This window comes from Malaya genurostris, chromosome 3 (assembly GCF_030247185.1).
Source record: "Malaya genurostris strain Urasoe2022 chromosome 3, Malgen_1.1, whole genome shotgun sequence".
Classification (NCBI taxonomy): domain Eukaryota; kingdom Metazoa; phylum Arthropoda; class Insecta; order Diptera; family Culicidae; genus Malaya; species Malaya genurostris.
In genome coordinates, this window is record NC_080572.1 from 219,360,435 (window position 1) to 219,383,266 (window position 22,832).

Genomic DNA, 22,832 nt, shown 5'->3' on the forward strand with positions numbered 1-22,832 from the left:
TCGATTGATTATACGAAGAAAGACCTAGAAATAGGATTGCAAATTACTAATTTTTTTTAATTATTTTTTTCATTCTTTTGTTTTTGTGCACAGATTATTATTTCTCTATTTTCTCATCACCACTCATAAGTATCGTCAGTGTTTACTGCTGACAGTGATTCGTCTATGATAGATTGATACAACTTATGAAATAAATTGTGGTAAAACGGTATAACAAGGCTAGATTCGTGCGGTCATTGAATTCATTTGTAATCTAATTTTTAGGTCTTTCTCCGTAATATCAAATACGACTTTTGATATAAATTGGGGTAAAACGGGTTAAACAGGCTAGTACTGTCATTCCCATTGTGTTTGATTGGATCACAGATGTTTTGTACGTAATATGAACCAATATTGATAGATCGTATTGGAACTGCTTTTGGATTGTAGATCATATTTCAACTGAATATTATAACTAGAAAAGAAATAGGGTAAAACGGTACAATTAGTTTGCTGCTGTCATTAAAACTATATGCAATCGATTTGTTAGACTTTTTTACATCAGAAAAACTCTATTCGCTCTCCTGTAATTTCTTCGCTTTTATGTTATATACTTAAGCTTGAATATGAAGCAGAATAAAAAGGGAACTTGGGGTAAAAAGAACATGATAGCGTCTCGTACGGTCCTTCTAAATACATGGAATCGATTTTACTGACCATTTTATACCAAAAAAGTGCTTTGTGGTCAGCTGTATCATGCCTCCAAAAAAATCGTCGCGTTTTTGGTCCATTTTTCCCCACTGTGCGAAAGTTGACAAATATTTGGAAAAAAATGGGCAAATATCTTACTTATGAAACGCCTTAGCCGATGTTTTTCAGAAAAATGTTCTATTTTTTCTCCCATTGAATTTTACCTCATCGCCGTGCTCCAGCGACGCCGATGAGGTAAAAAATTCATTGAAAGTTTTCTTCTCACAAACTATTATTTGTTTCAATTATATAGGTTTGAACTTTAACGTCCATCTCCTATTTGGGCCAGAACTTCTGACCCTATGTGGTTATTTTTGGTACGGATTTGATGTGTATGTACCGAGAAACGATGTTTTGAGGCCAAACCGGAATCCAAGATGACGGTTTATTAATATTCCTTGAAACCCTTACAATATGAACATTTTCGGTATGGATTTTTGGACAGGTGCCGGAAAACGATGTTTGGGAAAATCCAAGATGTTGACTTCCGGTCTATTGGCATTCCTTAACAATCCTTACTAACATCGTTTCCATAAATCTAATCATTAAACCCGATCTGAAAATAACCTTATTTAATTTCTGGAACCGCGGGGCTAAACCTGACTCGTTATAAAGACTGTCCCAGAAAGTATGGATGCCCTTTGATTTCGCTGTAAATAAATCACAAGTGTTAGATATTCAAATTTTATTCGATATACTGATAATATTAGACTACAACAACAGAATATTATTCTCAACATTTGCTACTTAGCCATTGTAGACTAGCTGGCGCAGCTTCTTGCGAACGTTCCTTATTAAATTCCGCACAGACTTCTTGGCGAAGAGTTTTGACACTTTTTTCCAATCTTTTTCGAACTGTTGAATGGTTTCGGCTGCCGAGACATGTTTCCTAAGATGTACCTACGTTAATGCCCAAAATTCCTCAATTGGTCGAAGTTGTGGGCAATTTGGTAAATTCACGTCTTTTGGGACGAAAGTGATATTTTTGATAGTATACCATTTTACCGTTGATTTCGAGTAGTGGCAAGAAGCAAGATCTGGCCAGAAGACAACAGGATCCTTATGGCTTCGAATCATGGGTAGAAGTCGTTTTTGTAAACATTCCTTGATGTATATTTCGCTGTTCATTGAAGCAGTGGTGATGGAGGGTTTCGAAATCTTATCGCAGCTACAAATTGCTTGCCAGACCATAGCTTTCTTACCAAATTTTTCGACTTCAATCGATGTCTCGGACTGGGTTAACACTTGCCCTTCTCGCACCGTATAATATTGTGGTCCCGGCAAGTATTTGTATTCGAGTTTCACGTAGGTTTCGTCGTCCATGATTATGCAGTTCAAATTTCCAGCAAGAATCGTATTGTACAGCTTTCGAACCCTCGGCCTGATCGATGCTTCTTGTTTCGAACTACGTTTTGGTTGTTTCTGCTTCTTATAGGTTCGAAGATTCAAATGTTCTTTAGCACGAACCTTTTTTAGCAGGACCTTTTTTCGACCCATTTTCGGTTTATCCTCAAAGGTGTTATCCTCACCGAATTTCCTGATTGCATTTCCTTTACTCCTTCCATTTTTGCTATCTTTCTCAGTGACAGTCCGCGTTCTGTGCCCCGCGTTTTTCGACGTTGTTCTGCTGAAAGTCCACGCATTTCGAAACAAACTAATGAAAACGAATAAACAACTGCACAAGTGGTTAGAGAAGAGTGTAAACAACAGAATGCAGACAGATTCTGAACCATTGCGAAATGGCAGCGGTTTTTGGTTGCGTCCATACTTTCTGGGACAGTCTTTAGGGCAAAACTAGACTATAAAGCTTAACTCAAAAATAAAGAACGACCTTTTTCGATCTAAAAGCTCGTTGTATCACAAAAAAACTGATATTACACAATGAACAGACATACGTTAGTCAGCCTGCGAAATATTTCACGCATTGTTGAAAGATTTCCATAGAAATACGTACTTGGGTGTGTCTAGATTTTGTCGCTAACAAGCCTTAGACTAGTTTGAAGACTACTATTAGGTTATTTGATAAGCACACAATACTAATGATCCTGTATGAAATGTTATAAATGTTTCAATGAGACCAGTGGCGTACCGAGGAAATTTGGCGTCTGGGGCGAAATAAGATATGCCGCCCCTATCGTTGGATTAGCGAGCAAAAAAAACAGTTGAACTCCATTCCCGGAAAGACAAGCTGGGCGAGAAAAAAAAGGATTGGTTTGCCGCCCCCCTAAAAACATTGCGCCCGGGGTGAGTGCCCCGAATATCTATTGAGGTAGAAACAACGAAGATGTTTTCTTTCTCTTTCACGTTCAGCAGTGGTATTTCGGAGATGAATTAGCCGCAATGTGCTTAGCTTCATATGTAAAAAATAATTGATTACGGAAATTGTTTGGGAGCAGATGAAACTACTTCACATTAATTTATTTTAGTCAAAGCGTATTGAAATGATAATAAAATTTAATTTTGAAGGATAGCATATGTAGGAAGCAAAATGAGTACAAATTTATAATGATTCGCTCTAAATCGGAACTATTTGATTTTGGTGACATAGAATTTATGAACGTGGTGTTACATAATGAAAAATAAAATAAAATGTACAATCGCGTCTATGATTTGCATTATTTCAAAGAAGGAAATGTTTGTAATTCAAAAGAAAAAGCTTTAATTATAACAGTTATAACAGAAAACAGCTTTTGTTTCTGTTCAGCATAAAACCGATCCTTTTGATATTTTAAAATAACTTTCGTATAAAACAGTATATAAATTATAGAACTTGTTCGTTAAACAACTATACATCTTGATGGTAACATATCTTAAGCTGAAGCATGGATTAAACGCCGAATTGGAAACTAAACGAGCTTGATATGACACAAACGAAATCACATTTTCGGAACTTGATCGTTTTGTTAAAACTGTACAGTTTATTGCATTTCGGAGCTATTGGACTCATAACACGTCACTTATCTATATCGTATTAAAAAAAGTGCTCTTTTCAGTTCTCACATTTCCAGAACCACAGTTTGGACCATTCAGTTCAGCTGGAGATCTTCTTCAGATAACTATAACTGTGCGCAATATCTCCCTTCACCTTTTCGTCCAACTGACCAGTTTCCAGTTTTTCCACATTTTTCACTTTCGCCTCAAATCCTTTCTCATCGTCGGCTTCATATTCCACCACTCGCTGCGTTCCGTCTGATTCGGCAAACTTGTAGGTACCTTTAACTCGATCACCCACCCGCTTTTCCCACTGTTCCTTTTGATCGCCGGTTTTGGGATCCTTCACACCATAACCGAACTCATAATTCGGCACTTCGTATTCGATTGCCTTTTCCACGCCGGCTTCGGATTGGACTTCCGTTTTCAAAGATACTTCCGTTTTCCTGCTCTGCATAGCTTTTTGTTGCTGTTGTTGGTGCTCCTTCAGCATTTTATTCAGTGCTTCGAGCTTTGCTTCCACATCGTCCTCCAGTTTTTCCTGCGGAACCACTTTGTATGGTTTTATCTCATGGACCGTTTTGACATCATACCCGCTGATAGTTTCCAGATGACGATAGGAAGAAACACAGCAGGACATCGCAAGGATTGATATGATCAGCAACTAAAAGGAATAAACAAACGAAAAAATCCTCCAATAAAAGTTGAGCTGGGTAAGAAAACTTTCACGTGACTACCTTCATCTTGACTAGAATAGATTGCTTACTAAGAGATGAACAAACAGTACAGAACTGATGAGGCCAGAAGAGAATCTTCAAACTTTTATACTTGATTCAGAATGAATTCCATTTTCACACGCGACTACCCTACCAACCTGAACTTAGAACTTTTCCCTCTTGTGAATTGAAGAACTAATGTCTAATGGTAAAAATATGGCGTGAGAAATTTTCATTGCAATGTTTGTCTGCGTGTGCCTCTCGTGTGTGCTTCGATAATTTTATTCCAAGTGCAGTGAATGCTGCTGCTTGGAAATTTCTTCTGTTGCACTTGTGCATAACTAACCCAAATACATTGCAAAAGTCAAGGTTAATAGATGCTGCGTGGTAGTAATATAGTTTATTTGGCCAAAATTTCAATATTGGGTATATTTCAGATAATATATCACATGATTCACATAACAACAATTACAACAATTACAACTGAAGATTTAGAATTGCAGTGAGATAATTTGAATATAATTTTTATGCTTTTTGATATCTAAAAAGCTCTGTTCGGCATTTGATAAAAAAAACAATGCCTTGACACTACAATCTCTTGCGGACCTTCTATTTGGGCAGATTTCGCTGTGAATTCTTTGTGTGCAGAATTGCGTTGCTAGTGTTACGATCATACTGGCATAAGAAATTAATCCAGAACGGAGCTCGATCAAAGGACAATTAGTGTGTTCTTTGATCCACCAGCCCAGATTAATCGATTAGGCTGCAAACTTCATCAAATTCATTTGTTTTGTCTGGAAAGAGTGCTTGCTTTTCTAACACGAAAAAAATCTGTAAAACACTATGCTCAAATTAATGAAGATAGTTTTACTCAACCTCAAGAAAGCGTGATTTGTAAATACTTAAGCATACTCATTTTTTTTAGTCTGGAGATTTAATGTTAAGATTGACTTTAGACGGTTTCCCTGGATAGTGCATTGTGAAAAATTTGTGGGAAGTTTTAGCTTGGAAATGTCTGATTCAGCATGCGATTAGCAACTGCAGTTAAAAATCTTGTGTATTGTGACACGTGACTCCATGAAATCAGAGTAAAAATTGTATCATAATCAAAGACCTAGACTAAAAAAGTGGTTCGCGATGGTAGAATATTTATCGACAAAATTGCGAGACAAAATAGATTTCCACATAGAGATTGACATGAAAACAGTGATAAGATCGTTACATTCCTGTATAATATGCGAGAATATCCACTTTATATGTTCTTATCCGAAATGAACGAAATAAGGTTAAATTATTTTATTTTTCGTTGAAAAATTATTTCTTTCTCCTTGTTTCTTGCCTTCTAGCATTCTTGCTTCTTTAGAACTTTAGAACTATTCTGATCATTTCTCATTTCGTCTTCAGTGTAAAGACTGTCTCAGAAAGATTGGACGCAACCAAAAACCGCTGCCATTTCGCAATGGTTCAGAATCTGTCAATTTTTTCGGCTGCGTCCTGTTGTTTACACTCTTCTCTAACCACTTGTGCAGTTGTTTATTCGTTTTCAATAGTTTGTTTTGAAATGCGTGGACTTTCAGCAGAACAACGTCGAAAAATTGTGTACAAATGGTGCACATAACGCGGACTGTCATTGAGAAAGATATAAAAAATGGAAGGAGTAAGTGAAAAAGTCGTGCGAAATGCAACCAGGAAGTTCGGTGAGGATAACACCTTTGAGGATAAACCGAAAACGGGTCGAAAAAATGGTCCTGCTAACCCTCAGTTGGATAAACGTATACTGAAAGCATTTGAGCAAAAGAAGGAGGTTTCAGTTCGGGATGTGGCCAAAAAAGTGGGCACTTCGAAGTCAAATGTTCTTCGTGCTAAAGAACGTTTGAATCTTCGAACCTATAAGAAGCCGAAACAACCAAAAACCGAAATAAGAAGCATCGATCAGGTCGAGGGTTCGAAAACTGTACAATACGATTCTTGCTGGAAATTTGAACTGCATAATCATGGACGACGAAACCTACGAGAAACTCGATTATAAATCTTTGCCGGGACCACAATATTATACGGTGCGAGAAGGGCAAGTGTTAAACCAGTCCGAGACATCGATTGAAGTCGAAAAATTTGGTAAGAAAGCTATGGTCTGGCAACCAATTTGTAGCTGCGGTAAGATTTAGGAACCCTTCGTCACCACTGCTTCAATGAACAGCGAAATATACATCAAGGAATGTTTACATAAACGACTTCTTCCTATGATTCGAAGCCACAAGGATCCTGTTGTCTTCTGGTCCAACTGATAAATCATGTAGGGAATGGTTTCGACGTATCAAGAACGGAGATTTCAGCGTTGAAGACAGGCCTCGCTCTGGACAACAACAAAAAATCGAAGCGAAACAGTTGGATGCATTACTCGATGAAGATCCAAGTCAAACGCAGGAGCAGCTTGTAGAATCATTCGAATTGACTCGTGAAGCAGTTTATGTACGATTAAAATACATAGAAATTAAACGCATACCCAGAAATTTTTTTCGGAGGCGATATCAAAACATGATGCTTAATTTCCATACGCATGGAAATATATAAATTTTGGATTTTTTTTAGAAAATGTCGTTTTGGTTCATATTTTTCATTCACTTAAATATGACGAATTTCGCTCTTAATCATATTCACAGTCGGCAAAAATTTCTCAAATTTGAATTAAACTTTCTGGGCATGTAGAATTTGTCTTAAAATGTCATTTTGCCTACTTTGTTTTTCCAAAATTGATCTAGACTGTCTTTTAAAAAGGGCTAAACTAATTTAAACCATTTTTCAAATATTTGACGAAAAATGATAAAGCCTACAAAAGAATGCTATTGATTTTCACAAAATCAGTCGAATTTTTAAATGAATATAATGAAAACTTTCTATTCGAGTCCTACACTAAAAAAATGAATAATTAAAATTAACTAACAAAAACAGCAACTTTACTTTCACTTTATTTTATATAAAAAGGAAAAGGACTAAACATTTTTACCAATTTTTTGCTATTAATTTGGGTAGAAAAATGACAAATCCTACAGAAAATTGTAGTGCTGGTTATGTTTTCAAAATGGTTTTCGAATGAAAATACTAAAAAAATACTAATCTAATTTTACTCTGGAACAAATCAATCTTAAAATGAAGTCATATTGGGGACGGGTACAGCGTGATGGGTTAGTCGATGCCTTTCATGCAACCCACCTGGGTTCGATTCCCAACCCCGCACATAGGGTCAGAAAGTTTTTCTGGCCCGAAGAGAGGAATGACCTTAAGGTTTGAACCTCTATAATTAAAAAAAAGTCATATTGCAAAAAAAACCCACGTGACTCAGGTTGGCAATCCACTCCATTGTCCAGTCATTCACTTGTAAGATACCCTCATGCACTCCCTGCCCCTCCCCACTGTTGATATAATTGAGCATAATACAATATAATATAATATAATATAATATAATATTCTATAATCTAATATAAATTAATATAAAAAATATAATATAATACAATACAATATAAAATTATATAATATAATATAACTACAGAGAATAGACATCCAAGCTTATACAACCTTTTTAAAAAGCTGTGTAAAGCATACATGTGAAAATCCGGTTAAAATCACCATTGTACACGACTTTGCAGGCATGAATGTCTGTTCTCTGTTATATAACATAATATAAAATAATGTAATATTATACAATATATTCTATATAACACAATACATATATTTATAATATTATATAATATAATATAATATAAGACGATAATATATGAAGTAATATGCTATTATACAATATATAACAGATGATGTAGCAGTGATAACCTACACTCTTACAAGCTCTTCTTTCTTCGCAGTACTGCAGGAAATATAATATTTCTTTGTTAACAATAACTATAATAATAATATTAATATTAATAATAATAATAATAACAATAATAATAGTAATAATAATAACAGCATTTATTCAAAGAATAAACAGAATGTTTTCTTTTTGGAAGCGTTTTAGACAAAAGTCTTCATTGTCTGATGGTGACTTCGTTTTGGCTCTCTTGGTCGATGATTTGGATGGTGGCGCCTTTGGTGTTGGTTTGGTTGGTCTTCCACGTTTTTTCTTAGCCGGATCATATGCTGTTGAGATGTTTGGTCAAAACTTTAGCTTGCTTTGTCTTGACAGTAGCCTGTATATCACTGATCATTTTTCATAATTTATCTAAAAAAATGGGGTGCCGGTAATCGAAATCGGTAGACATTTTGAAAATGACAAAACATATCTTTGGTTGCGAATATTTTGATAGCATCCGGTATTAAATCACGAAATAGATCGATTTCACCTCATGAATATTCAATCCACTCACCTTTCCGATTGATGCTTTTCGAATTATGATACTATAAAAAAAGTCAGAAAAAACTTTTTGTGTTGATTTTCACGCAATTGAAATTTGTTTTAAGCGCAGCAAAAAGTACAAGCGACATTGCTTCCGAGAGCAATGATGCTCGAATATCAAAAATGCAACGAACACCAATGATCATCGTTAGCGTTCCTTCACCTTTGTTCGATAGTCGCTCTGATATTCGGACTTGTCCGTATATTCGTATATTGAAGATCTATTCTTTGCAGTTGTTATTCGCATTGAACATACCCCCGAATGACTTACCGCGAATGTGGAACGAATATTCATGCAGCGATCAACGTCAAAACCTAATTCGCGATGATCAAATTAAGGTTGCTGTCAAAGTGAAACCACCACGTGAATGCGATGCAAAAACAGTACATCGTACTGAATCGCTTCACATTGGGTCCGCATTCCGCGCACCACCGCCTCAGGTTTTTCTTCGGCGTCATGTCTCGACGTTAATATTCTGGATAAGTACTGGAAAAAGAAGTACTTGGTGTGCCAGGCTACCTGTGGGTGCGACAAATCTAGCAATCCGTACATAATGATCAGCACCATATAAAGAATGATGCCTCAAGAAGTGTCTGCTGCCCTACATTCGGTCCCATGAAGGTGACACTTTATTTTGGTTGGATCTGGCATCGTGCCAATACGCGAAACCGGCGATGGAGTAGTACAACCAAAACATAACCTAAGAAAACCTTTTGGGCAATGATGAAGAACAAGCTCCGAAAATCATAGTAGGTCTTCACGAACGACAAGGATTTGAATAAAACATGAATGAAAGTATGTTAGAAAAATTGCGCAAATGTTGCACCGCATTTGATGGGTAGCGTTAAGTAGATCGATGCGGTTGCGTGAAATTAACCTTAAGGAGGAGTTAAAATAAATCAACTTTGCGAAACAAAGTTATTACGAGTTTCAAAAATACATGCTGATCAAAATTGACCCAGACTGGTACATTTGAACCGCGCGCATTAACACAATCGGTAAATTGGTACAACCTTCTTTGACTCTCCTCTTCAGTTTGAGCGGGTTATGTCAATTAATGTGTGTTTGGGAGCTGTTTACTTACCTGTATTTGAGTAGCATAAAGCATTCAGCGTGTGTCGTGAGATCGTAGAAAATGTTCCTTATGCTGCTCACCCGTCCACCTTTGTTAACGACGATAACGTGAAAAAGTGAAGGAAATTGTGCTTGAAACTCATCGTGTTAGCATTAGAGAGATAGCAGAGAATCTTGGCATCTCTTACGGATCGACTCAGCACATTTTGGTTAATGTTTTGGGTATGAAACGCGTCGATACCAAGCACGTACTGAATTTTTTGTGCCGATTGTGACTGAATTTCTGGCCAAACACGCAAAGAAAGTCTTCGTTCAGTCACCGCATTCGCCAGATTTGGCCCCCTGTGACTTTTTCTTATTTGCCGGTCATACCGGCCGAGGCCTACGGCAAGTGTATTGAAAATTGGATTGACCACTGGAATGTCTGTATTGATTCAAAAGAAACCTATTTTGAAGGTGATAATATGTATGAAATGTACTAAAATCTAATAAAAAAATGTTTTTTGAATTCAGTTCGGATCAATTTTGATCAGAAGGTATGCGACTTGAAATGATTTTTTTGGTGATTATTTTTGTCTGATACATTTCACTCGAGTGCACTCTCTAGTTACGGATTTGCAGAGACTGATTGTTAGGCCTCGTACTATGAAGAAAATACTTTGATGACTCGATTGGTGAGATCGTTGCAGATACAATTACATTGTATTGTGAAGTGGTGTTTTCAACACTTGATACCTGGATTGGTACCAACACTTTTGATCCGTTGAAAGTAAAAACATTATAATTTCGTAATTTTCGTTTCTATCGGCCAGCTCGTTTACGGTGTATCAAAGTAAAAGCTTTCCATCCCACTTCACCTCGTCAGAAGTGTTACACGTACTCCAAATTTTTTCGTTTGTCCATAAAGCTTCTCTAATTAATTCAGCCACTCGATTCAAACCTAGATCGTGATTGTTCTGTTTAGGATTACACAAATAACGTGCCGCTGGCGACGCAGTACCGCTTGGATGCAGTTTCCGGGCACACCAAAAAATTCTATTTATTTCATGTGATGGATTTTTGCAAAACTAAAATATAAAGGTGTAGTAAACTTTCGGAGACTCAGTATTTAATTTCACTTCGAATGTAACGAACAACTAGATCGTGTCCGCCATTCGAATCACAGCGGTAGAGTCAATCCGACGAGTGCCCACTTCAAACCGGCAGCAAGTGCAGTACAAGTAGTCCAATTTGATGCCACAAACCGACAAATAGGACTAGCAGAGAAAAAAAAAGCGTGATCCACTCAACCCTACTTCCAACCCACTCGGCACCGGCATTCGGCTCAATTTCTTTGTTCGAAGGCAAGCATGGCTACAAGAGTTGTTACAAAAAGCAAAGCAAAAAAAACATATGGCACTAGTATGTGCGCTTAGTGCTCGATTTAGTGGCTATCATCAACTACTATTGTCTGACTCTCTCTCTCTCTGCCTTGAGGCGATGTGCATGCAAAACCATACCACATCAGCATTCATCTGGCGTCTTGCTTGGTTTACGATGCGATGGTTCCCTCATTACTGGGTCATTGTCAGCCTCGGCTCATGGACGGGAGGGGAGGGGGCTAGGGTGGTTTAGCGGATGATTCGGTTTGAACTCTTACCGGTCAATCGGTTTGATTTGTTTTTAGCGTAGTGAATAGATAAAAAAAAAACACCTCCACTAACCAGTGTGTAGTCCGTGTTTTGTGACTTTCCTCGGAACACTGCTGATGTTGCCACATAGGTTAAAGCTTTGTTTGCGTGTTCGCACATGGTAAAGATTTAACATGTGTTGCATGCCGTTGTTGAACGGGCTAACGATGAACTATTGATTGATTATTTATGGCCAGATGAAGTCTTTCAGGTTGTAGAGAAGATTCCGTGACTGCAGATGGTTTCCGTTAATTTGTTGTATTTTATGTGCATGCTCTTTCGGTTTCATAAGTTATACCTTCATAAAACACAAAATTTTCATGTAAAATGGTGATGTAACCAAACTGCATCCGACATAGGTTTTTATTTTTATTCAATATATTTATTCGACACGGTTCGTTGCCTGAGCTCTCACATGCAATCAACAATGTTTTAGTGTACATATTATCAAATTAGAATACGAAAATCGGTTACATTTGAACTACGGAGCTTTGAGTGAACATGAAGAAAATTCAAGTGATTGCAACATCAGCAATGACTAGTTTTTCGCATAAATATTTTGGCGGAACCAGAGAATCTTCCAGCCCACATTTAGGCGACCATCTTTCCCTTCTTATGCTTTGCCCGGGTTCAAATCAATATTTCAACTTATGTATGGCTCCTCTTACTAATTCAGTGCAGTGAGTAATAATCAGATACATTGTTTTGTTCAACTTTTCTGGTTGTTTGGGGATTCCCAAATCATTACAATGACATCACATTCTGTCGAAATGATAATGATGTAAAATACCGGCAGTCAAATACAATTCCAAGTATAAAAGATAATCCAATGGAAACCAGTTTGACTTAGAATGAATCTTATTCATTTCGTAGCCGGTTTTTGTTCAACAAGATAACGAAGAAGAAAACATTTGCGTTCGTACTTCAAAACTGATAGGCCTACAGGTCATACAGTCGCACTTGATAACCGAATGCAAATTATAGTCCAAACCAGTAAAATTCATGCTAATACAACATGAAGTCATTACAAATGAAATTTTTGGTCATTTGACCTATTAGGTTTTTCTGAATTTCATCGTATAAGGGATTAGCTCATCTGTAAAATTCAATTTTACAGTGGAGATGGTCGGGTGGACACTTTTTTAAACCCGATTCCGACCCGCACCCGATAGATCGAAAATAGAAAAAAAAACTTATTCGTAATCCACCTAGTTATGTGATAATGCCTTTCCTTTAACATCGATACTGTTTCATTAAATTATTTTTTGGCTATTCATTGAGATAATTTTTGACCAAAATTTGCACTCATTTTTGACACCAATTTATTCAGATTGATTCGATTAGTTCACAAAAACATGCTTCAGCGCTTATATCACATACACTGTGACTAGTTTCTATAGCCGCTAACAAGTTTATGGTGTAACTTGCAAACTAGGGGATAAAACTAGATTTGTTTAAGAATGGAATTCGATTCTGAATTGACAATTTGCAAAAGAAAGTCCTTTATTTGTTCAAAGCTATGTAATTCAGTGGCTGTTTTCTATAGCCGCACTTATGTTTTTTCAATGGGTGCATATCAAAATATTCATTTTTTTTGAATACTTCCTGCATTTCAATAATCAGTTGGTCCTCCAGCACGAAAATCCTTTTGGACGTACTTCCAACCAAGTTCTTTAAAATTTCCATTTCAAAATCCTCAAACGCTTCCGAAACTGCCACTTTAAGCTTAGCAATGTTGTTGTATTGCTTCTTGTTGGCGTAGATCCATCGAACAATGATTCCCCAGATGTTTTCCACTGGATTTAGATCCGGACTACGGGCTGACCATCACAGGAGCTTTTCCGGTCGTTAAACCAGAACTTTGTAACGGAACTGGTGTGAATGCTGGCATTATCTTGTTGAAAGAAGATTTTTTGTGTGTGACGGTACTTAGCTTTAAACAGAATTAAGCAACTGTTAGGAACTTTAATATAATCCGTCAAGTTCACCTTTCAAGATGTGAATGCCAAATTAAGCTTCCCTGTAGCACACAAAATCCTAGCCAAACCATTTGAGATCTTCCTGCGTAATTTTACGCCCGAAGAAGTACTCTGGTTCCTTTCGTAGGGATCGGGGTCATTTCGTCGAAAGCCATTTCGCCGAAAGCCGTTTCGCCGGAAGCCGTTTCGCCGAAAGTCATTTCACCGAAAGGGTTATTTCGCCGAATGACATTTCGCCGAATGGGTCACTTCGCCGAATGCCATTTCGCCGAAAGCCATTTTGCCGAAAGGGTCATTTCGCCGAATCCTGAAATTGTCTTGAAATCGTAATTAGAATTGATTCAAATTAAAGACAAATGTATGATGATAGCGTTAACGCCCGTTTTGTTAATTCACCATTGTACTTCTTGAATATTGATTGATTGTTGTACTCTTGAATAAAGATTGATTCATGAACCTCAGAAAGTAGTTCCCAAGAAAACTTGCTGACTATTAGCTAGTAAGCATCAAAGCGATTGCATAGGTGTATCTACCAGGCAAATGTAGGTTCGATTTTCCGTTTATTAAGTGAAAATGAAAAAATATCTAATGCGGCTACGCCACATCGTTTTAGTTCATGTGCTGTCCGACCTCGCTACCGCTCGTTCGGACCTAACTAAAGCAAAGACACCTAGCTTTGAGTAGACCGGGCAAACGAGGCGATTACAGGTTTGTATGTAAGAGGCCGCCGCTTCCGACGGCGGGTCGGCGGCCGACTCAGCTGGCGTCGGCACGGCGGCTTTGTGCCGCCGAGCCATCTTGGCTTCGGTTATATGGCTGCGCCACATCAGTTATACAGGAGACATAACATGCAGGAGATATGACCCTTACGGCAAAATTACCTCTTCGGAAAAATGACCCTTTCGGCGAGATGACCTTTTCGGCGAAATGACCCTTTCGGCGAAATGACCCTTTCGGCGAAATGACCCTTTCGGCGAAATGGCATTCGGCGAAACGACTTTCGGCGAAATGGCTTTCGGCGATATGACCCGCTCCCCTTTCGTAGATCTCGCCAAAAGCCGGAAAATCCATCGGGACCATCTGAATTGAATTTTTTTTCATCAGAAGAGATCAACTAGAGTTGACAAAAAACGAACATTAAAATAATTAAAATCTGAACAAAATATAGCTGGGTTCATTAGTTTAAAAAAATTATTTTCACAAGCATTTTACCGTGTCCCACTGCCGTGTCATGTTGAGTCTGGCGAATTCTATTCGTTTCTGTTTAAGCACAGGAGTTAGATTTCATTTTTGCCCGAATAATGTTGGGACTGGTCTGCAAAGCCTGTCAAGGACTGTTTCTTTACAGACTGGCAAATAGAGAGTGGACCTGATTTTAGAGAGTAGTATGGTGGAATTTGAGGTCTACTTCACAATGCTTCGCTTATCGCTTTGATTTTTTTGGCTTTCGTTTGGTCGTAGCATATTTTTCTGAATCTTTCAAATAATTTTGTACGACTTTGTCCGTCGAGTCTAGGTCCAATTTCTCGAATTGAAACACCTTACTGCTTATAAGTTTCAATCATTTTCACGAATTGAAGAGGCTACTGGGTTTGGTATATTCAACAATAATGTTTCGGCTTCATTTAGGCTTCAAGAACCTGCATCTGTTTATACGGCAGAGTTAGCAGCAGTTCATTATAGTTTGAGTGTAATCGTCACATTATCTCCAAACCATTATTTCCTCTTCACAGATAGTCTGAGTGCAATTGAAGCCATTCGTTCAAACGCTGCAGGCGAAAATAAACCGTTTTTATTGGGCAAAATAAAATACGAACGAAATATTGCACAACAATTATCCGCTCCAGGTAATGAAAGAGTCGATATTTTAACCGAACGTGGTGCTATTGAGGGTGAAATTTATGAGAGACCGATTGCTTTCAACGAATTCTATAGCGCGTCTTGCCAAAGAACACTTGCCAGCCATTGACGGTCTTACTATCCTCTAAATCAACGATAGTGATATGGCCGTTTATACCGAAAAAATACAAGCCACTTTCCTTTGAAGTGCTTCAAGTGCGAACAATTTTTGTTGAATTTAGTTACTCTTGGAACACCCATACAGTAGACTGCTGTTTAGTTTCGGGTTCATATGAGTAAATCCATGTTTCGTCACCTGTGTAGATGTTATACACCAAATTAGAAGACCCACGATTAAATTTTTTCAGCATTTTTGCACTAAGGAGTGTATCGATAAGTAGTAAGCAACATTCAAACAGTTATTACTCCGAAATGGCTTAGTTTTTTGCAGCGTGGCGACATGTTTGTTTACATGTCAATAACAGCTGCGCAATCGATTGGTTTCGGTACGGTTTATCGTTTCAATGATGAGTCGAATTGATCCGGAAACGCGAAAGAAAATTCTGCGCACTTGGTGCTCAGAAAGTGGTGTCACGTACAACGAAATTGCAAAACGGGTGAAATTGCACCACACCAGGGTCCAAAATATTATCGAGAAGTTCGGTAAGACCCTTTCCATGAAGGATTTGCCCCGATCCGGTAGGAAAACGGGTACCAGCCAACCAGGCCGGGACTTAAAAGTGGTTGAGTACATCAGGAAAACCCCATCGGCGTCGACGCGGGATTTGGCCAAGCAGTTCAACACCAGCATCGGGATGATTCAACGGATCAAAGTTCGGAACTCCCTGAAAACGTACAACAAACAGTAGGTGCCGAAAAAGTCCCTGGTACAGCAAGTTCAGGTCAAAACAAGAGCGCGAAAACTGTATAACCGGATTCTACAGAATAAAGACGGATGCATCCTGATCGACGACGAAACCTACGCCAAGGAAGACTCTCGAGCGCTGCCCGGACCGCAATATTATACGAAATCGGTGTACCAGGACCTGGACGAAGCTGACACCACGGTGGCGATGGAAAAGTTTGGGTAGTACGTGTTGGTCTGGCAAGCAGTTTGTACCTGTGGTTTGCGGTCGTCGATTTTCTTCACGAAGGGCACAATTAACGCCAATGTGTACGAGGAAGTATGTTTGAAGAAGAGAATGCTGCCACTGTACAGAAAGCATAAGGCTCCTCCTCTCTTCTGGCCGGAATTGGCTTCAGCCCACTACGCCAACTCCGTTCTACAGTGGTTGTCAAAAAATAATGTACAATTCGTGGAAAAGGACATCAACCCACCGAACTGAAAGGTATTGTGCAATTGTCAAGCGACACATTCGGAAGGAAGGTACAGTGTCCCAAAACATGCAGGAGTTAAAAAAAAGTGGACAGCTGTCACCAGGAAAGTCACAAAAGTAACTGTGCAGAATTTAATGAAGTCTCCTTAGTGCGAGCGTTTCACAGAAACTAGGAAATGCACAAAAAGGTAATTTTGCTACAATATATCGAAAACTGATGTCAAAATATGTTTTTTTTTGCTTTTTTATTCAATAATCAATGTTGCTAAATACGTTTCGATACACTCCTTAATCGGCTCGAGTGTTTTTTGAGCGATTGTCAAATTATGTGGGATCCAACATCAACATATTTTTCTCGCGGTTAACTGCAAAATACTATATAAGCTTTTCATACTAATGCCCATGGCTGCCTCCATTTCACAGTACATCACATGGTGATCTTCCATGATCAGATTTTTCACAGTCTCGATGTTTTCTGAAAAAAAAAAACAACTGATTTTGGACGACCTTCTTTGAATTCATCGGCAAGCGAACTATGACTAGGATTAAATTCGTTATACCAGTTTTTACAGTCGCATAGGATGGTGCTATACTGCCAAAAGTCGAACTAAGTTGATTGAAGCACTCTTGTCATGATAATCCACGACAAAAATCATAATAAATGACTGCACGAAAATGTTCACGATGCAATTCCATTTTTTTGCTGAGGTAAAATTTTCAACTCACTGTATACAAATGACCAAACGGTTAAAGCCGAGGCCTTAAATAAACGAATAATAATAATAATAATAATAAATAGTGCTCAAATGACAGAATGCTCTGAAGATGGTAATGGTAAAAAATGCCATACTTTTTTATGGAAACGTCACTGAACAACACTTAGTGTTGCCAATGTTACATAATAAATAACCTACGTATCTATATTATATTTGGTTCCAAGAAAATAATTTCAACTTAGGGTGAATTGTTATTATATGTCCCCCTTAAGGAAATATTAAGATATTTCTAAATGTATTATAATATTTTCTTAGAAAATGTGGGTATTTCCCTGCAAAAACATAATTTCTGTCTGTTTTCCTGGTGGGATCGGGTCCTTTAGCTTAGTGAAAACTTGATTATTAATTTTATCTCTTGGTCTAAATGCAAGTTTTGTGCTGTACTTTTTAAAAATCCTTTCTAATTTTTCACTAAGCCCAGGAATGTACGGAACTGCAACATGCGATTGCTTAGGAATTGTTACTTTTCTCTCCTGCAGACTGTTGTAATACTTATGAACACGTTCCTTTAGGATCTTGCAGACAAACCAATTAGGGTAATGGTTAATCTACAAGATATATTTGGCCGTTCGTATTGCTGATGGACGGTCTAGAATGAATGATCGTCCAATCGTCGGCAATGAGTGAGTGCGGAATAGAGTGAATGATGAGTGTGAATTTTTGTAAATTGTAAGTCCATTGTTCCAATTTGTGATTATTGAGTATGTAATATGTTTGATTGATTTGTGAAATTGTAAATTGTATGTTATTACTGACGAAAAATATATGTTGTAGGCGTCCGACGATGGCTGAAGCATAGTAAGCCGAAACGTTATGCAGTACAAAAAACGGCATTAGAGTGTATTTATTTCTCACCGAAAAGAATCAAAAAAACAACAAAATCTAACGAAGTTGCGGTGACTAAATAGAAGACAAAAACTTTTGAATATTCTTTATTAGATCAAAAACTTGCATGCGTTAATAATGACCTGACACCTTCGAGGCATACTTTGGGCGAGGTTTTGTGCGTATTCTTCTGAAAACGACCTACAAATTTGTGAATTCGGCGAACAAGTTGTTTCAAATTGTGTGGTTGGTTTTTCCAAAGCTTCTTCTTTATTTGAGCCCAACCATTCTCAATTGGATTGGCATCGGGCGACTGAGAGGCCAATTTGCAACATCGGTCCGGAATTTCAAATTATTTGCGTTAGGGCAAATGTCTGATTTTTGATAGCGTGGATTAAAAATTGAATCAAGTTAAAATATATTAAATAATGGTATCAAGTTCAAGTTCAAACATTATCCTGATTGTGTGTTAATTCTAAAAAGAGGATAAACAGAAATGGATACACAGATGTTCTATCTGCTAATAAAGATTTGTTTATGCTTACTTTTATTTACAACTAGTGTAGCGTAATTGCTTATGCTTTCAAAAATTGCTTCTGATAAGATGAAAAGATGATGGTCTCGGCCATAACGTAAGGTAGTAAAGAAGAAAGATTGCCAATGGATCAATCAGATTAAGTTTCACTTTCAGATTGGATTTTGAAAGTTTTTCGTAAAATCAAAATTTCGAGAGGCTCCAACGCAAAAACAACTTCCAGTGTTTTTTCAACTAAAAAATCATAAAATTCAGACTAAGAAAAGTTTCTTTAAATTTGGGTTCAAAGACTTTTTCATTCAGTTGTGCTTCGATTTCTTATCACTTCTATATACAGATTTTCAATACAGGTTTTTGAGCTCCCGATACAGATTTACAGATTTTTTTTCTGAAAAAATGCAGATTTAAATGTGGCAACCCTGGCCGCGATTGGGAAAGTCGTCGACATTTTTCGCCTCTTTTAAACGATTCACCCACTCGCTCACAAACTGTTTCGACTTTTTTTATGTATTTCACCGCGGCTGTCGGGTTCGAACACAAATAAATTGCTTCGAAGCACGTAGTGTTCGCGGTATTCATTTTGGGAAAATACTGAAATCGAATTGTAAACAATAGTCAGCTGATTTATTCTCGCATTGCATCAAGGACACCACTGCCCTCTGTGTTAAAAAAATCACACTTATGTATCAGACTGTATGTATATATGTATTAATATACGTGCGCATGTGTGTAAATATTTGTATTTCTTAATACATATAAAATTTGGTGAAGTAAAAGCGATACGCAAACGAGTGAGTGTGTAAGCATACATACATACATACATACATACATACATACATACATACATAGGGTTCGTAAATAGAGGTTTTGGGTGTATCAGTCATTTTGTTATTTTCCTCAGAATGCGTCCTGATTGGTTGGTGCTGACATGGGTCAAATATGACATGTGTTTCTATAGCGTACTGTTGAAACACTTCAATGTTATTGCAATACATGTCGTAAATGAAAAATTTCGAATTTATTGGTAGTTAGATTATGGATATCTAACGCAGAAAGGCAAACACGCGTCATGGGTTTCTTCTGATCACACTCTCTCAGAGGGTAAATTTTGAAAAGGCGCCCTATAGTAAAGTAGGTCGTATTCACGACAATAAGATGGACACTGACGACTGTTTTTAATGAGTTTTGTTTTGTTGTGAACGTTTATGCCAAATTCAATAAATAAGCACAATTTACCTATCTAAGTCTAATCTACACATCATCACGGGCCCGCATCACAGCTGACCCAATTTCAGTCGAAGCTTGGATAGCACTTCCTGCTTTTCCTCTGCCGTATCCTCACGCACTGAAACCCGCGAAGCCAGTTTGCGGCCTTCGTCCGTTCCAAGGTCAACGAGCCGCACGTTACCGCTAGCTTCTTCGACCAGGACTATGTTGCGGATCGCATCAGCCACCGACGACGCCCCACCTCCGTCAACTTCGTTATCAGCGTCGTTTTCTACCGTCTGATCCACCCTCGTCTGCCGTAGTTGAGTGATCCGTTTTTGCTCCCTGGACGGTATGCGACCTACACGGCGTGCCTCGTTTTCACTGCGTCGCATGGCCCGCTCTTGTTCCGCGGTAAGTTTTCGTTCCTGCCGTAGGAGTTCATATTCACGTCTTCGATCACTTAAATTACCCAAAGTACTCAGGATGCTCTGACGCCGTTCTTCGATGGCACGCAACCGATCGGCCAATCTTCTTTCGATTTCTCTCCGAATGCTAGCTATCAGGCTGGAGTTTCTTACGATTGTCGTTAAAACATTTGCTCCATCCGACTCGTTAGTTCCTGTAGTCGTTTCTTCCTGTGCTGTGGTTGTTGCTTCTGACACATTTTCCTTTTGTTGGGCACTAACCGATCCTAGCAGCAGAAACGCCATCCCCAGCAGAACTGCCAACTGTCCGAAATAATAAATGAGATCAATTTTCAAGCTAAATCATTATCCTTCCCAATTTAAAACCACCTTCGGCATGTTGATTTCGACACTCGATCCGATAATCCGATCACAAAAGCGATTACCGCACAACTGTAACAACAACGCGTCTGTTTGATTTTTTTTTCGGAAACACCTCAATCACGCCTAACAAACCAATCGGTACTGATACCCTTCGGATGGTTGCGCAAACTTTTTATAGCGTTAATTATTGACGTCCGACCGGCTGCCGCGAGCTGGTAACCGGCTTGCTTCCTTGTTCACGATTGGCCCGAGTTGAACTGCGAACCAAATCAACGATGTCGAACATTGGGAGCGAGAGCATACGCAGCGGCCCAGATTTGTTGGATTTCCCATGGATGCGTTCAACCTCATAAGCAAATTCTTGACCACCTGCCCTACCCGCGCGCTGACCGGTTAGCGCATGCAAGAAAAACACCGACGGAAAGAAGTGGATTTTTTGTGCAATAGGAACTAGGTGCCCTTCAGTGTGGGGGCGTAACCAGCGAAAACTAGCTCCCGTCATGCTTGATGGCCGTGTTTGATTGGGAGAAATTGGTTAGGTAAATTGGATGGACGCGTATAATTATGAACCGGCAGTTGTCCGGTTATGATTTAATTATTGACCACATTGACCGACTCAATTGGAAGCTTGAAATGATAATCAGAATCGCACAATCGAAAGGAAGTCATGAAATATTCTAGAACCGCTACTTGAATACTAAATTTATAGTATTTAGTTCCAACTTGATGGTGCCATCTAATTGTTTCTGAACAAAATCAGTTTGTCAGAATTTCCACAAAACATATTGAGAGGTCGTCAAATGGTGAGATAACTAAGTCCTCACAAGTCGCTATCTCATGCCTCCCCGAGCGTCTATGATGACATTTGGTCAATAGAACGGCGTCGACTGGGTGCTATCGCCTTCTGCGTTAGTAGCAGAATGAGAGGGTGCGAAATGGCTTGTAGGTTGAAGCCCATCCTAAAGTGCAATGTTTATCATAGTATATTGTAACATATAATTCTGTCGTTTATTACATCATGTATTATTAGTATCATTTTTATTATGAGAAGAGCGTAACTTACACTGCGACATTAACTGTTATATTATATCATAGCATATTGTTTCATATATTATCGTCTTACACTATTTTATGTTATTATGGTATTATACTGCATTGCATCATAGCATATTATATTATATAATTATATTATATTGTATTATGTTGTATTATATTATATTATATTATATTATATTATATTATATTATATTATATTATATTATATTATATTATATTATATTATAGGGTTTATTATGAGTAGTACTACGTACCTCTGCGCAAAATATAAATTTGTTTTCCTTATAAGTTATCATTATCATTATCAGTTATATTAAAGTAATCTTTTAACTAACTATCAAGGTCGTCACAAGGTGAGCTTTGTCCTCACTGGTTCCTGTTTCATGCCTACACGTGTGTCTGTGGTGACAATTGGTCGATGGAATGCGTTGAGGGCAGAATGAGAGCATGAGAAATGACATATAAATTCAAGTAATATAATATCATAGCATATCGCAACATATCATTTTATTCATTCTATTATTTATTATATAATTCATTGTACTATATTAGATTCGTTTTTTATTATTATTTTCATTATTATATTTACTGATATTATTATTAATTTGTCATCAATAATAATAACATAGATTATTTTTATAGATGTGGATATTATTATTGTTATTAGAAGAGAAATATTCTACTTCCTGCAGTATTGCGAAGATAGAAGAGCATAACTGACACTCTACACTAAATGTTATTTTATATATTGTTTTATGATATATAATATTATATTGTATGACATTGTATTATATTATATTAAATTAAAATATATTATATTATATTATGTTATATTGTATTATTTTGTAATCTATTATATCTTTTCATGTTTTATTAATTTCATTACACTATGTTTCATTGTATTTTTCAATATAAAACATTTTGCACGGGGTCGTAAAGGGTAGGGAGCATCAGGGCATCGGACGAATTGACGACTGGAC

The 22,832-nt window shown here is 37.7% G+C and overlaps 3 protein-coding genes across 3 annotated transcripts in view; 1 reads left to right on the forward strand and 2 right to left on the reverse strand.

Moving 5' to 3' along the window:
• LOC131434213 (uncharacterized protein K02A2.6-like) overlaps positions 1-1,251 on the forward strand; it is an 8,169-nt gene extending 6,918 nt beyond the window's left edge. Inside the window, exon 3 of the mRNA XM_058600866.1 lies at positions 1,175-1,251. Within this exon, the coding sequence (XP_058456849.1) occupies positions 1,175-1,251 (77 nt within the window). The remainder of the gene's footprint in view (positions 1-1,174) is intronic.
• Positions 1,252-3,368: 2,117 nt separating this feature from the next.
• LOC131438785 (uncharacterized) lies at positions 3,369-4,439 on the reverse strand. The gene is made up of 2 exons (XM_058609048.1): positions 4,398-4,439; positions 3,369-4,324 (listed from the first exon to the last, which is right to left on the reverse strand). Exons 1-2 carry the CDS (start codon positions 4,401-4,403, stop codon positions 3,761-3,763), a joined length of 570 nt encoding a protein of 189 aa, XP_058465031.1. The 5' UTR covers positions 4,404-4,439; the 3' UTR covers positions 3,369-3,760.
• A 14,709-nt stretch (positions 4,440-19,148) lies between these two features.
• Positions 19,149-21,030, reverse strand: LOC131437297 (uncharacterized). The gene is made up of 2 exons (XM_058606551.1): positions 20,803-21,030; positions 19,149-20,736 (listed from the first exon to the last, which is right to left on the reverse strand). The coding sequence occupies exons 1-2, from the start codon at positions 20,809-20,811 to the stop codon at positions 20,074-20,076; spliced, it is 672 nt and encodes a 223-aa protein (XP_058462534.1). The 5' UTR covers positions 20,812-21,030; the 3' UTR covers positions 19,149-20,073.
• Positions 21,031-22,832: the final 1,802 nt, after the last annotated feature.